Source organism: Paroedura picta, chromosome 1 (assembly GCF_049243985.1).
Source record: "Paroedura picta isolate Pp20150507F chromosome 1, Ppicta_v3.0, whole genome shotgun sequence".
NCBI lineage: Eukaryota > Metazoa > Chordata > Lepidosauria > Squamata > Gekkonidae > Paroedura > Paroedura picta.
Genome location: NC_135369.1, coordinates 57,931,697 through 57,947,421, shown reverse-complemented (window position 1 = coordinate 57,947,421; position 15,725 = coordinate 57,931,697). Strand labels below are relative to the sequence as shown.

The window sequence follows — 15,725 nt, the reverse complement described above, 5'->3', positions numbered from 1 at the left end:
TAAAGTACTTGGAAGATTCACAGTACAATTCTAAACAGAATCATATCGTTCTAAGTACAGCGAAGTCAATGGGATTAGGAGAGTATAATTTGGTTTAAGATGGCACTATAACACATGAATCTCCAGCATTTTGTCTAGCTCAGACATTCAGCAATTTCTAACTCTCCTCTGAGCCAGTAAAGGAAGAAAAACAAGCACTGTATGGATCCCTCTTTCATTTACTTCTCAGGCATAAAGCTATTTCACCTTACAAATTTCCAAAGGAACACACTGGTAGTACAGGTAAATACATATTTTTAAAGTCCTGCACCCCTCCCCCTTTACTGTACATCCTGTATCAAGCATTCATAAAATTACATTCCACAGTTGTGAGATTAACAGCTGAAAACTTTTGTTTTTCATACTGGTTTGAATCTTAACAAACAAAGTATTCGTGCCATCTTAAGCAGTTACATCCTTCTAAACTCATTTTCAATGGATTTATTGTGGTCAGGGTGGTAAGGCAGCAAACATGCTGTCTGAAGCTCTGACCATGAGGCTGGGAGTTCGATCCCAGCAGCCGGCTCAAGGTTGACTCAGTCTTCCATCCTTCCGAGGTTGGTAAAATGAGTACCCAGCTTGCTGGGGGCAGAGGAATGAGAATGACTGGGGAAGGGACTAGCAAACCACCCTGTATTAAGTCTGCCAAGAAAACGCTAGAGGGTGTCACCCTAAGGGTCAGACATGGCTCGGTGCTTGCACAGGGGATACTATTACCTTTAACTCTGATTAGAATAGTGCTGTAAGGTTTGTAAAACAGAGTCAGATTAAAAGAAACATACAGTTTCTTCTTATATTGGTTCTGTGGACTGTGTTCTTTCCAACCATCACTGTTTTTGTTCAGTTTAGCCCCAAAGCATATCAGACACTTATACTGCACAGTCAGCTACATGTTACATGAAACAAAAACTTAGCTGAGGCAAAGAATTTTCCTTTTAAGCTCCCCTGAATTGAGTTCAGTGTCTGTTCTTACTTCCATTATCTAAAAGTAATAAATCCAGTATTTGCTGCCATTAACCAGGGCCAATTATGCACAAGTTGGATAATGCACTTTCAATGCACTTTAGAAGTTGATTTCTTGTTCTGCACAGGAAAATCCAGTTGCAAACACACATTGGAAGTGCATTATCCAGTGTATGAGGAATGGGCTCAGGGTATAAAACATTTTAGTTTATTTTTTAACCATGAACAGTTGTATCTAGGAAAGAAAATGTAAGTTTCAGACATATATCACACTACACTACTTTTTAACAATCCAGATCCCTGGGTCATCTTTGCCTTGGGTCATCAGCATGGGCCCATAGGCTGGAACATTGGAGATGGGTTTAGAAGGGCTATAGCTTCTAAACAGGCCACCATCTGTTGTTTGCTATGTTGTTCATTTGTTGTATGGGATTTTTATGGGGGCTTTATATTGTAATTTTATTGTTTTATTCTGTGAGATGGTTTTGTTAAGAGTGGCGGTATACAAATTGAAAAATAAATTAATAAATATTTTATTTACTTTGCTTTTATGAGCAATAAACAGTTTGCAACACTTCCAAATTACATAATTTATACCTCTAGCATTCTTCGGAATAGTTTTCTTCCTTGATAACCCCGCCACCATTTCTGGATAAAAACCATCATTTTATTCAGATACCTATCATGACAAAGAAATATTATCATGGATAAATGCCATTTCTTTTTCAAAAGGAAAACATGTGTATTGATTTTGTTCAGTGGTAGAAAGAACACTTTTTAAAATTATTTCTTACATTTATATACTGCCCTCCCTTGTGGCTCAGAGCAGTTCACAGAGAACATGAAAACCAAATAACATATACAACGTAAGTTCAGTAACTGCATCAATTTAACAATAGCAACATCAGCAACAATAAAACTGTTTAAATATTCACATTTTGTCATAACCTTGCAGGTTTTTTGCAGATCTAGATTGCCCCACAATGTGATTAATGGGCATATCTGAATTGGAGGGGGTTCTGGGGGCCCAACATATGTTGTCCGTTCACTGAACTCAACAAAATGCCTGGCGGAAGAGCTCCATTTTGCAGGCTCTGCAGAACTATCCTAACTCTGACAGAGCCCAGATTTCCTCTGGGAGCTCATTCCACCAGGTGGGGACAGAGAATGACCCTGGTTGAGGCCAAAAGTGCTTCCTTGGGGCCAGAGGTCACCAGCCGGTTGGAGTTGGCTAAATGTAGTGCTCTCTGAGGGGCATAGGCACAAAGTTGGTCCCTCAGGTACACTGGACCCAGACCATGTATGGCTTTAAAGGCAATTGCCAAGACCTTAAGCCTGATCTGGTATTTAACCGGTAGCCAGAGCAGCTATTGGTGTACGGGTGGGATATGGGCCCTCTGGGTATTGCTGTGAGAACCCTGGTCACTGAGTTCTGAACCAGTATAGCTTCTAGATCAGGGATAAGGGTAGGCTCCCATACAGCAGATATCCAGTCTAGAGGTGACCATCACATGGATCACTGTGGTTAGGTATTCCGGGGCCAAGTAAGGCCCTAGTAATTTGGCTTGACACAGGTGGAAGAAAGCCAGCTGCGCTACTTTTGTGACCTGCAGCTCCACAGAGAGGGATCATGCCCAGATTCTTGGCAGAGTGTGCTAATGACAGTTGCACCCCATCCCGGTTGGGTAATTGCACTTCTTCACTTGGACCCTTTCTGCCCAACCATAGGACCTCCATCTTTGATGGGATGAGCTTCAGATGACACTGCTTGAGCCATGATCAACTATGTCAAACACTGCTGTGAGGTCGAGTAACACAGTGCTGACCCACCCCAGTCCAGCTGTTCACTGAGGTAGTCCATTAGGGCGACCAGTGCATTTCCACCCCATGGGCAGGCAGGAGACTTGAATGGGATGGATCTAGGACTGAAGCTTCATCCAAGAATGCTGATATTTGGTCTGCAGCAGCCCTTTATACCACTTTCCCCAGGAATGCTAGATGCAAAACGGGGTGATAATTGGCGGGTTCCTGCAGATCCAGAGATGTTTTTTTCAGCAGTGGCCACCAACTATGGTAAATAGAAAATAATGGAAGTAGTAATAGGTCGAAGGTGTCATATTTTCTTGTAATATAAGGTACTATGACGGAAGTGACAGTATTTTCTTGCAATGCATACCACTTCCAGTATTTCTTATTAAGCGAACAATCTGTTTACATAGTAAAACAACTATGAAAAGTTGTTTTCTTCCTCAGTGCCAGCTTCTGCAAGGTGGGGTAAGTGGCAAGGTGGTAATACCACATGTTCTTCTTCTGCCACTCATGTACTTGAGTTGCTAGACTACAACCTGAAAGTTCAGTTTTTACCTTTAAATGAGTATTGTATTGGGAAACAAGTAAATAGTGGTTTCTCTTGTCTGCTAATCCCACTTGTTTCAATAAAATGATATTAACGTGTTTTTCAGCAAGCATGGAAACAAATGAATGACAGGACCAAAGTGAAATCAGGAAGAAGCAGGTTTCATATTCACCCACAAAGTTGGAAATAAAAGAGGAAATTCCAGGTTACAACCTGGCAAATTGTCATAACACTGTACACTGTAATTTAAGGTTGCCCATTATGGGATATGAAACACCTAGAGATTTTGGCAGTGGAACCCAGGAAGGGCAGAGTTTGTGGAGGGAAGGGACTTCAACTGGATATAATGCCATACAATCCACCTTCTAAAGTGTCCATTTCCTCCAGGTGAACTGCTCTCTGTCACTTGGAGATCAGTTGTAAAAGTGGGAGATTCCCAGACACCATCTGGAGACACCATACTGTAATCCCAGAAACATAACAGCACATATACATAAATTGTTGGCTTACTTATTCCACATGGTCAAGTGAAAAAGTCATTTTTAAAGGAGCTCATAATGTCAATATAGAACTTGCACTCTTCTACACAATGTAGAATTTACACTCTTCTAAAACTACTGACTCAAATGGACCTAGAAGGGAATAGCTCTTTTTTCGGACTGCACAGTTAGGAGTCCTTATCATACAAATATAACTTGGTCAAACCAAAGCTGTTTGACTGATATACACAAACAAATGACCAAAATCTATTTGTTTTACTAATTAATTAATTATATATTTTATCTCCCCAGCATTTAATTATCTGCTTCTTACCTGTATTATGCTGTTCAGGCCCCTGTGTTTGTTTTAATGGTTTGTTGTCAGATTAATAACATTTTAATTGGAAGATCTGTTAAGCAGGACTCTGATAAGGTGTCACAGACATCCCTTAAATAAATTAACAATGACCCATTATGCACGGGGGCAATAACGCACATTCGGGGTGGAATGGCGGCGACTAAAATCACCAATAACGCATGGAGCCGGCTGCAACCGGCCGCAGCTTCGGTGCATGCTGCCGAAAAAGCCACGTCAGTGAAACACGGAAGAAAGCGCAGCTTCCGGGTGACCGGGGCGCAACCAGAAGCGGCGCCGGGATCGCCACGTGCATAATCGGTTATTCTGGGTTTTGCCGCCGTCGCGCCCCCTCCCATGCATAATCGGTGTGCTCCGCGTCTTCCCCCTCCGCGTTTTCCATGTGACCCGAAATCGCCGTTTTGGCAGCCGTGCATAATGGGCCAATAAGAAGAACATCTTTGCCAACTGTGTAACTTCTTTTTTGAGGATTGTTCTTTGCCTTGCTGTCTCAGGTAACTTATAAATCTTGAGTGTGACCACAACTAAGAGCCAAAGAACAACAGTCCAAGCATCCTTGGCCCATGGCCCATCTTGTGTTTTCAGTCAAAGCATGCAGTGAGACCAGGATTGGCCTGAGATGCACTTGTGTTGTTTTCCCTAATCTTTCATATATTTACTTCTTGAAATACATTAGGCTCTGTCTGCAAATCAAGTTACCTGATGTATGCCCGGACTTTGCAACCCCGAAACCAACTCTGAATCTTTACAGCAGCATAATATTCTATTTTTCGATATTCATCTACATATCTGAAAACACAAGAAATAACTTTGTAATTATATTTAAGAGCAGAACAAAAACAAAAATTATGTGCATTTCTACAGGCCTTCAAAATGTGAAGCAGTCTTTTACAATAATTGAATAAGCAATGATCATCTTTAGCTTCCTATGGACCTTTTGAGAAACCGTGTAGCTCTATTTTAATTCAGAAATCTCAGTGCCTTTCCTTTGCCCTTCAGAAAATATTTTAGTAGTCATTCAGTGTGATTCTTTTTACTGGTAATATGTGTTTATGGACATCCTTCCTGTCAAAGAGTATCACTGTTGTATGAGGATGACAGGCTGCCGTCTATCTACTGGCCAAGATGGGGGATCTATCATTATACTGTAAAAATACCTCTCCACTACAGGCTATTGCATCTCTTGGAAGTTACCTCCCTTGTCCAAAATGGTCACTTGACAATAAGAGAGATGCTGCAGAGATGGAGGCAGGACATTTCAAGAACATAAGGAATGAGAACACCTTTCCAATAGTCCTTGTAGTAGTCCTGAATTTATACCATGTTTAAAGTGAAAGGAATCACTGTACATTCACTTCCTATTGTTTTCAGACTGGGGAGGCAGTAGAATGGTACCTTTCCCCAAAGAATCTCTTGACAATGGGAAGAACCCAGCATCCAGCTCCTCTCCTCCTGAGCTCTGCCCCAATAGCACTTCCAGGCTTGTTCACATGTGCTAATTGTAAGCCTATCATGCTAAGGATAGCCCATTCAAAGACAGTGAACTATAAACCCTCCCCCCTCCAGTAAAATGATCTTTTCATCCTCCTGGTAGGGAAATTACAAATTTTAGATGGGTTCAAAGAAGGGGTCCAAACAACTACCAACATCTGGGATAGAAACTCTTATTTAAATAAATAAACTCTTATTTATTGACTAGCAGTAAAGCCCACTGTCAAAAAACTACAGCGGGCCCTAGGGGAGGGTTTGCTTCCCCTCCCCCACATGTGGCAAAATGCTCCCCAGGACCCGGGGCTTGGGGAGTGTTTTTAGGTGACGTGCGAGGTCGGGAAACATTCCCCAGGCCCTGCGGAGGGCGCTGGGCAGCTCAGCGAGCCGGCCAGTGGGCTCCCCGGGGTCTGGGGAGCCGTTGTCGGGGCGGGGGCCAGGGAGCCTACCTTCGCTCTCGGCAGCCAGCAAAGTAATGGATGCCATGGAGCGAAGGAAAGCTCTGGTGGGGGGTGGGTTGTTGTTGTTGGTTGTTGGTCAGGCAAGCAGCCAATCAGCAGCCGATTGGCAGCTTGGGGGTGGACTGACCAGCGGAGGGGCCAATCGGGAGGCGCTTTGCGCCTCCCGATTGGGCCCTCCGCTAGTCAGTCCAGGGGAAGGGGCCTATTGGCACCCTTCCTCATCCCGGACAGGGCCCGCCTTCGGGGCCCTTACTCCTTTATTTAGTCAGTTTAAAGATTATGATCAAGGAAAATTTCTATACCTAAGAAAATTTAACCTGCATGAACAAAAGCACAAACATATATAAGCAAACTGATATCAGGATCTTGTAGAACATTTATGCCAGTTAAAGGTAAAGGTATCCCCTGTGCAAGCACCGGGTCATGTCTGACCCTTGGGGTGACAACCTCTAGCGTTTTCATGGCAGACTCAATACGGGGTGGTTTGCCAGTGCCTTCCCCAGTCATTACCGTTTACCCCCCAGCAAGCAAGCTGGGTACTCATTTTACTGATCTCGGAAGGATGGAAGGCTGAGTCAACCTTGAGCCAGCTGCTGGGATCGAACTCCCAGCCTCATGGGCAGACAGTTTCAGACAGCATTTCTGCTGCCTTACCACTCTGTGCCACAAGAGGCTGTTATGCCAGTTATGCAATGACAATTCAATACTGCATCAACTCTAAACCAACAGAAAAGCAATCTATGCTTTCTTCTTAATACCTCATCAATTGTGTGTTACCAGTGTAAGAAGAACTACTGGCTGCAATATTTAAGAATACAGGTTATATGTTAAAGGTTAATCTGCCCTATGAGGTGATGAAAGCTATATTACGGCTCATTCACCTTTTTTCCCTTCACCACCCCTTTGCCCGTCTTGAGGAGCTATATGCTTCACTACAAGAAAGGTATAATATAAATATAAATGAAATAAGGACATAAATATATGTCCTCTCCTCAAAATGGATAAATTGAAGGACTGCAATCTGGATTTTCAGATAGTTAGGTGGATAGGGAATTGGTTAGAGAACCGCACTCAAAGAGTTGTTGTCAATGGTGTTTCATCAGACTGGAGGGAGGTGAGTAGCGGGGTACCTCAGAGCTTGGTGCTCAGTCCGGTACTTTTTAACATATTTATTAATGATCTAGATGAGGGGGTGGAGGGACTACTCATCAAGTTTGCAGATGACACCAAATTGGGAGGACTGGCAAATGGAGACTCTGGAGACAGAGTTCAACGAGATCTGAACACAATGGAAAAATGGGCAAATGAGAACAAGATGCAATTTAATAAAGATAAGTGTAAAATTCTGCATCTGATTCAGAAAAATGAAAAGCATGCCTACTGGATGTGGGATATGCTTCTAGGTAACACTGTGTGTGAACGAGACTTTGGGGTACTTGTGGATTGTAAGCTAAACATGAGCAGGCAGTGTGATGCAGCTGTAAAAAAAGCAAATGCCATTTTGGGCTGTATCAACAGGGGCATCACATCAAAATCACAAGATGTCATAGTCCCATTGTATACGGCACTGGTCAGACCACACCTGGCGTACTATGTGCAGTTCTGGAGGCCTCACTTCAAGAAGGACGTAGATAAAATTGAAAGGGTACAGAGGAGAGAGACGAGGATGATCTGGGGCCAAGCAAAGGTTGGATACACACTTTTCTTGGATGCTTTAGGATGCTTTGGGCTGATCCTGCGTTGAGCAGGGGGTTGGACTAGATGGCCTGTATGGCCCCTTCCAACTCCATGATTCTATGATTCTATGAAAATGTCTACTCATTGATTCCATCATATGCATAGTTCAAATAAGGGCAGACAGAACTGTGGTGGTGCCTGGAAAGGGAAGCATGCTATAAATAAATCTATTCATACCTCTCCTTCCTCTGAAAATCCATGTCCATTTCCTCCTTTGCCCTGCCCCCCCAATAAACTCCAGTTCCTGCACCATGACTCTTACTACAGAACAGACCACAGTCTTTAATAATTTATCCAAATAACTTTTGTGAACCATTTTGTATAGTACAGCCCTAGCACCTGTGCAGAAAAACTTTCTTGAATAAGTCAATTTTGCCGAGTCTGCAGAAAGCCAGGAGAGGGCAACCTTTCCTGAACTCCTCAGGAAGGCCATTCCATAAGGTGGGAACCACAACAGAGAAACCATGAGTATAGATAGTTGTTGATTTTGCCCATTTGCAGGTTGTACCCCCAAAGTCCCTGCTGACATATGGGGAGAGGTAGCCTCACATATAAGAGGGAACAAAGTCATGAGCATCTTGGTATGGAATACCCAATACCTTAAATTGATCCCTGTAACAGATGGACAGCCAACAAAGTGTCTGTAGAATAGGAGTACTATGTGTGCTCCATCTATCTCCTGATAACAGTCAATACTCTACGCTAGTTTACTGTAAGTAGGATCCAATTATGTAATTTCTGCATCACTTAATGGGTCACATTAATACCTGAGCTCTACTTCAGTTCTTTCTGTCAGGTGATTTCAGACTTCTACAATCCTAACGCACTGCTAACTGGATGCCCCATTTTGTTGACTGCACTATGAATAATCCACCTTGAGTCCCTGTGAGAAAGGCGGACTTAAAAATAAATAATAGATAAATAATAAAAGTGGACTTATAAATAAATATAAATAAAGCATACCAAATATGTGAATTTAAGTATCTCTCCCTTACATAATTTTAACTTAATGGATAAAAGAGCCTGTTTGCATAGCTTAGCATTGCCCTTCTGAACGCCTTTCCTTCCACCTCCCCACCGCAGTGAAATCCCTTAACAAACGAATAGGTTGCAAGACTGCATCAGGAAAATGAAGACAGCCCGACGGGAGGATCGGCCCAGCGTATGCGCGCTGTGCGGCCCACCAGGCCCCGAAGAGACTTCAAGAGCTGGGGGCAGCAGTTACCTGTTCCTCTGGAAAAACTCCTCCTTGAAGCCAGGCAGCCTCCCTTGCAGCCTGACCAGGGTGGCCATCTTCCCCCACTCCTCCGGCTCCCATGGATGGTATACAAGCGGTCGCCATAGGAACCGGGCTGTACCACGCTAGCCAGGGCTGGGGGAGCACGAAGGAGATCCGCCTTCGCGTAAGCTCTTTCACGGAGGCGGACGGGAGGAAGCCAAACACGTCTCGGGGTTGGGGAGCCGAACGAGGCCAGAGACAGAATAAGTCGGTCGAGGCCAGTGGGGGGTGGGTGCGGGGGGGCTGCTGCTGCTGCTTCCCGCCCCCCCCCCGCCAGCAATGGTCGAGGCCCGCTTCCTTCCAGCGTCTCGGCTGCTTCCGGGATCCCAACATGGGGGTGTGAAGGGCTCCGCCGCCGGAGTAGTGGCCCGGTGGACTGTCGCCTTCCCGAATTCCTGCGAAGCGGCACCCGTCTCCTCAGGGAGCGGCCGACGGCGGGTGCGGGGTACATGTTCCGGGCGGCTGAGCCCAATCCGAGTAGACCTCCAGCCGCCAGGAAGAGCTGGTGAGGGCCGGGGAGAGAAGGGAGAGGGTGGCAGGGGAAGGGAAGGCCCGGGGAGGGGGAAGCGCTGCGGGGGCTTCGGGCCAAGCCCTCTGACACATGCAAGGTGGAGCGAGCGAGCGAGCGAGAGGCCGGCGTGTGGTGCGAAGGAAGAGGTTCCTTGGCAGTCAGCGGGGAAACTACAGTATGGAAACGAGATGTCTGTCGTTAAGCCCCGAGTGGGTGGCCGTCAGGCTGGTTCCTGGCGCTGGTGGAAATGCCAGCAGCTCTATCTGTAAGCTCTTCAGGGGTATAACAAGAACGTGGATTTAAAAAGAAATGAAGCCCCCCAGGCGCCCTTCCACCAGAGAGGAAAATTGGGTGGGCATCAGTAGGAGCAGGTAGGCCCTACAGAGTAGAATGGGAGTGTAGATCCCTGGGGACAGTAGGAAGACGTGTCTGGGGTTAGGCAGAAGGCCTGCGGGTGTATTTGGAACGGGGCGAGCAAGTGGGACTGTGAAGGGGGATGCCTTAGCAACACCTTTTTCACCACAAAGTTGGTCCTTTCTGTATTGCTTGTGCTGTCTGCCTAGGAGAGCCTCGCTTTGTTTCTGCTGAACATACTGTGTTTATGGGAGCATGATTATCAGCAGCAACTGAAATTACAAGGTTTTTAAAAAATGGCCTGTTGTGCATTGGCATATATAACAAATATAAGCAGAAAGGCAGGTGAAGAATAAAATACACCTGTGTCAAGTTAGAAAACAACATTTTAGAGTGCAGTAGATCTTGCAAAGAAAGGGAATGCTAAGCATCTTCTGTTGTGAGCACTAACCTAGTTGCAGTATATTTCTGAGTTCAGGGAAGGCAGGGGGGGAAAGATTTCTATGGTTATAACTAAAATAGTTACTAAATTATTTAATTTATACTAATTTAAATCAAAAAGGTCACAGAAAAACACAAGAGAAACTAACACAGACAATATATGAACTATTAGCAACATAAAATAATGGCAATCTAAGTCAGGAAAATTTGTAAACAAACAAACAAATATTTATTTATTTAAATTATTTTGTCTTGCTTTTCTCAAATGAAATCAAGGGTGAAAGCAAGGAAAAATGGCTTTCATGTAGTCTATGGTGAATGCAATCAGGGAGTGAAAGTTTATGGCCTAGGATTGTGGAAGAGGGCATGCGAGAAGAAGCACTGACTGTGATTTGTTCAGATAGAACAACTGTTGAGTAGCTGTGCCTCATCGCTACACAGGTTTAATCATGAGAACCTCCTGAAAAGCAGTACAGACAAGTAGATCATAGTATGAAGTATTTAAGTATTTGAAAGGTCACTGTGAGGATGGCAGGGGGTGGTTCCTGCTGGCAACAAAGGGACCCACAGTAATGGGCGTAAATTAGGTATATTTTTATACAACATCCATATGATAAGCGTCCATCTGTTACTACAGTAATGTCAACGGTTTTCATTTCAGTTCCTACACAAAGTGCTGTATGGCTTAACCTGTAGTCTGCTGTGCTAGACAAAAATATATGATTGGGAGTTATGCTATGATATTGCTCAGGTGAAGCAGGTTAAGACTTTCGAAGTGGTTGTAGTAGAGGAAAGGGCTTTAATACTTCATGAAATACTTGTGGTGGATCCAGTAGTATCTTTACTTGTGCCAATATATTGTCATAAACTATACCAACCCTAAAACAGAACTATCATCAGTAAAAATGTTAAGGAACAGTAAGTGCATACCATGTACCGTATTTGCCGGCGTATAAGACGGCTTTTTTCCTCTGAAAAACATGCCTCCAAGTGGGGGGGCCGTCTTATACGCCGGGTGCTCTTCTGGCGAGCAGCAAGCGGCGGCGAGCGGCGAGCGGCGGTGGGCAGCGGCGAGCGGCTCCCCCCCACTGGGTGAGCTGCGCCGGCGAGCGGCGAGCGGCGGCGGGTGGCGGCGGGCGGCGGCGAGCGGCAGGCGGCGAGCGGCTCCCCCCCCCCACTGGGCTCACTCAATATTTTGAGTTGAAATGTTGGGGGGTCGTCTTATACGCCCAGTCGCCTTGTACGCCGACAAATACGGTATATATTCTTGAGTCACGCATCCTGCTGCACCTGATAACATGCTTATAGGTCACAGTGTGAAGTAAACAAGAACTAGGCAGAAAATGAATGAAGAGTGCACAGAGTGATCCTCATGCTCTAAGCTTGTCTTTCATCATGTGCTGCATTAAACCTTTGAGATGGGGTGAAATTCATCTGTTCCCTGAGAAAATATTCATAATGCTGATGCGGATTTGCAACTAAGTCTGGTGTGCAATTAAGCATTACATTTATCTCAGTCTAAAACATTTGGTCATGTGACCCTCAAAGATCACAGAATTTTTATATGTGTAAATTAAAGTTAGCCTTCTCCTTAGGACAAAAATAGTAGGTAATCACATTGGTTCTTAGTAAAGTGCCACACATTAACCATAGAACAGCGTTCATAAAGGCCAACCAAGATAATGTGAGAGTGATTTGGGTCCTAAGCTAACTTTCAGCTCTCGTAAAGTACTATTGTTTGCAGAAGAGAGAGAGGACAGTTTTTGCCTAGACTCCTCTCTCACTGCAACCATACATTTCTTAAGAGGCTATCGTCCCATATAGTACGATCCCCAGGGGGTATAAATAATAGCAAGAGGTGGAGGCAGGCAAGTTACCTCCTACAGTATAGTTCTAGTTTCACTGCATACAATCAATGACACGTCATGCAAACTTTTGGGTTCTCTGCATGGTGTTCTAAAAATGAGGAAAGAGAGGTGGAGAAGGAAAAAAAGAATTAGGTTATGTTCTTAATGCCTCTTGGAGAGTTTGGTGTAGTGGTTAGGAGTGCTAATCTGGCATGCTGGGTTTGATTCTGCGCTCCCCACATGCAGCTGGCTGGGTGACCTTGGGTTCGCCAGGTCGCTGATAAAGCTGTTCTGACCGAGCAGTGATATCAGGACTCTCTCAGCCTCACCTACCTAATAGGGTGTCTGTTGTGGGGAGAGAAAAGGGAAGGCGATTATAAACTGCTTTGAGCCTCTTTCGGGTAGAGAAAAGCGACATATAAGAACCAACTCTTTTTCTTCTTCTTCCTCTTCATTCTTTTTATTTGTTGGACTTCTTATAGAATCATAGAATCATAGAGTTGGAAGGGACCTCATGGATCATCTAGTCCAAACCCCTGCACTTTGCAGGACACTCACATCCCAATCACTCATCTGCTGTAACCTGCCACCCCTTTGCCTTCACAGAATCAGCCTCTCCATCAGATGGCTATCTAGCCTCTGTTTAAAAATTTCCAAAGATGGAGAACCCACCACCTCTCGAGGAAGCCTGTTCTTATTGGATGCAGACACTGTAAAGTTATCACAGGCGCATGGAGCCAAGAAATGCCATCCAGGAATTTTTAGTACCAAGGTCACAGTGATACACCAGTATTGAAGTGCACTCTCGGCATGCTGGAAACACAGAGCAAAAATTGAAAGCCATCCAGTTGCAGACATAACAACCAAAAGATGATAAAATGTCGGGTGACTTCAGTTTTTTGCTGTTGAATCCCAACGTGCCAAGGTTGCTACTAGTGCCCATGAATGCCATCAAACCTTTTTGTGCTGAATACAGACAAAGAATATGGCCTAAAATATTTTCTCTCCACTGTTGTATTATTTTGTTTGGTATTATTTGATTTGTGTTTCTGAAGCTGTCCCTTTGAGTCTTTCTGTACAACACTTCAAAGAATAGTAAGCAAGATGACTTGTTTGGAAAATGAAATCTTCTATACATGTATTTTGAATTAAGCCTGATTGACCACAGTAGGACTTTCTTTTAAGTGCATAATGTTAAATTTGACATAAGCAAAGTTTGGTAGTTAATGGATAAAACAGGCTTTTCAGTCAGATTTGTCAATGTTTTTTGTTTGCTAGAGTTATATATAATAATTTGAGATCCGGGTAATTAGAATACAGGAGCTCCCAAATGAATTTTTGGAGAAAATCTGGATGGTATTTCTTAGTATCTTGTTTCTGTGTTTACTTTGTAGTCTCCAACAACCCATAATAATAAATCTGGTATACAATTTACAGTGTTATTTATAATGCTAATCTCAGAAATTTGATACTTCCCTAATTGTTTTCTTTGTATAGAAACACAGCCTTTAAATTACTGTGCTTCGTGTTTCAGATTTAATATATTCCAAGTGTAAACTTGAACGTATGTCTAGTAAATTCAGCTTTCATTGTATAAGTCATTTTCTAAAAAGAAACAGGACTTTACTGGAGCAGTGGAAAGCACTTGACTCAGCAGAAGAGAGTTAGAGACTCTTAGTGACTAAAATTGGATTTTTTTTTAAAGTCCAAATTATAATTTATTTTCTCCGCTTCCTTGGGAGGTTGTGGGTTCTCGTCCTTTGGAAGTTTTTAAGCAGAGTCTTGATATTCATCTGACAGAAAAGCTGATTTTATGAATTTAGGCAGATTGTGAGTGGGTGGCCAGGAAGGGATGTACCAGTGTTTTTCCCTCGTGGCCCTTCCTTGCATACCCAGGGAATTGCTAATCACCACGGTGCGGTGGTAGGTGAATTTCTTCCAGGCCAGGCTGAATTCTGGAGATTTTTGGTGGGGGATCATTCAGGCATGAAATTGGTGTCACTGGGTGAGCAGGTAGTTGAGTTCCTACTTTGTGCAGGGGGGGGTGGACTATTCAGGGGTAGTCAACCTGTGGTCCTTCAGATGTCCATGGACTACAATTCCCATGAGCCCCATGCCAGCAAATGCTGGCAGGAGCTCATGGGAATTGTAGTCCATGAACATCTGGAGGACCACAGGTTGACTACCCCTGGACTAGATGACCCTGGAGGTCCATTCCAGTTCTATAATTTGCCACATTTATAGACTGCCCCTATTGGGCCTGACATCCAGTTTTTTATTTCAAACCATCATTGTTTAAAATCAACACTAAATTGTACACTGAATTTTTTGCCTTCTATTTAGAAACTTAAACACATATAGGCTTACATTATAATATAGGCTTACATTATACATTAGTTTGTTTCAGTATGAATCTGGCAATTAATATATTAACTGCTTGTTGTAATGTATATAGAAGTTAACTTTTAGTAAACTTTATTATCGTCATTAGATTGTAAAGGTCTTTGAAACTAACTACAGTAACTGTAACTTAATGTCTTTGGTTTTATCACTAGCTGTGGGATGTTGCTGTAATTGTCCCTGCTAGCTGGTGTAAAAACACTAAAGAAAGGTGATATTAAAGTGTCTGAAAGAAGGTCAGCATGTACGTTTTGTTTCACAATAAAGTTTTAGCTTTGAATAATTCTTTCTGTTTAAAGTATCATCGTCATTATCACTAGACCTAATTGTCAACATAGCCTTCAATGGATACTTGCATCTGGAGACTGGGGCAGTGAACAGACAAAACAGATATTTCTGCAGATCTGTGAAATGCTCCAGATAAGGCAGAAAAAATCTAAAACCTGAAAAATATTCATTGTGGAGTTTTTAAAAACCTACAATAATAGAAACAGCACCTGTAGCTTTAGGAAGTGAATGTCTTCAATGAACCTTGAGTAGTTCGTAGAGAATTATAGTGGAGTGGTTGTCGTGGGGAGAAAGTGTTGCCACAGGCAACCTAGTAAGAGACTTTGTAAACCCTCTAGGTCAAAAGTTGGGTATTCAATTTTTTACTGTACCTAATGTCAAAAGTAGAGCCTCTTGTGGCGCAGAGTGGTAAGGCAGCCATCTGAAAGCTTTGCCCATGAGGCTGGGAGTTCAATTCCAGCAGCCGGCTCAAGGTTGACTCAGCCTTCCATCCTTCCAAGGTTGGTAAAATGAGTACCCAGCTTGCTGGGGGGTAAACGGTAATGACTGGGGAAGGCACTGGCAAACCACCCCGTATTGAGTCTGCCATGAAAACGTTAGAGGGCATCACCCCAAGGGTCAGACATGACTCGGTGCTTGCACAGGGGATACCTTTACCTTTACCTTTAATGTCAAAAGTAGAACAATTTTTGTTAAAATGATTTTT

General features: G+C 43.6%; 2 protein-coding genes across 12 annotated transcripts in view; one reads left to right on the top strand and one right to left on the bottom strand.

The window, feature by feature from the left end:
- SPATA17 (spermatogenesis associated 17) overlaps window positions 1-9,241 on the bottom strand; it is a 114,153-nt gene extending 104,912 nt beyond the window's left edge. The window contains 4 exon segments of the mRNA XM_077339602.1: window positions 1,600-1,681; window positions 4,913-5,002; window positions 9,125-9,205; window positions 9,207-9,241. Of these exon segments, the coding sequence (XP_077195717.1) occupies window positions 1,600-1,681; window positions 4,913-5,002; window positions 9,125-9,205; window positions 9,207-9,241 (288 nt within the window).
- A 237-nt stretch (window positions 9,242-9,478) lies between these two features.
- The window catches only part of GPATCH2 (G-patch domain containing 2), a 138,097-nt gene continuing 131,850 nt past the window's right edge, over window positions 9,479-15,725 (top strand). For 6 of the 11 annotated variants that reach the window (XR_013231363.1, XR_013231366.1, XR_013231368.1 and 3 more), the window contains exon 1: window positions 9,799-9,954. Coding sequence is in view for 5 of the 11 variants with exons in the window: in XM_077339538.1 (XP_077195653.1) it covers window positions 9,878-9,954 (77 nt within the window). In the remaining 6 variants the exon portion in view is untranslated. Of the gene's footprint in view, window positions 9,684-9,798; window positions 9,955-15,725 lie in introns of those variants that run through there. The other 5 variants (XR_013231369.1, XM_077339530.1, XM_077339574.1 and 2 more) reach the window with 4 other exon arrangements.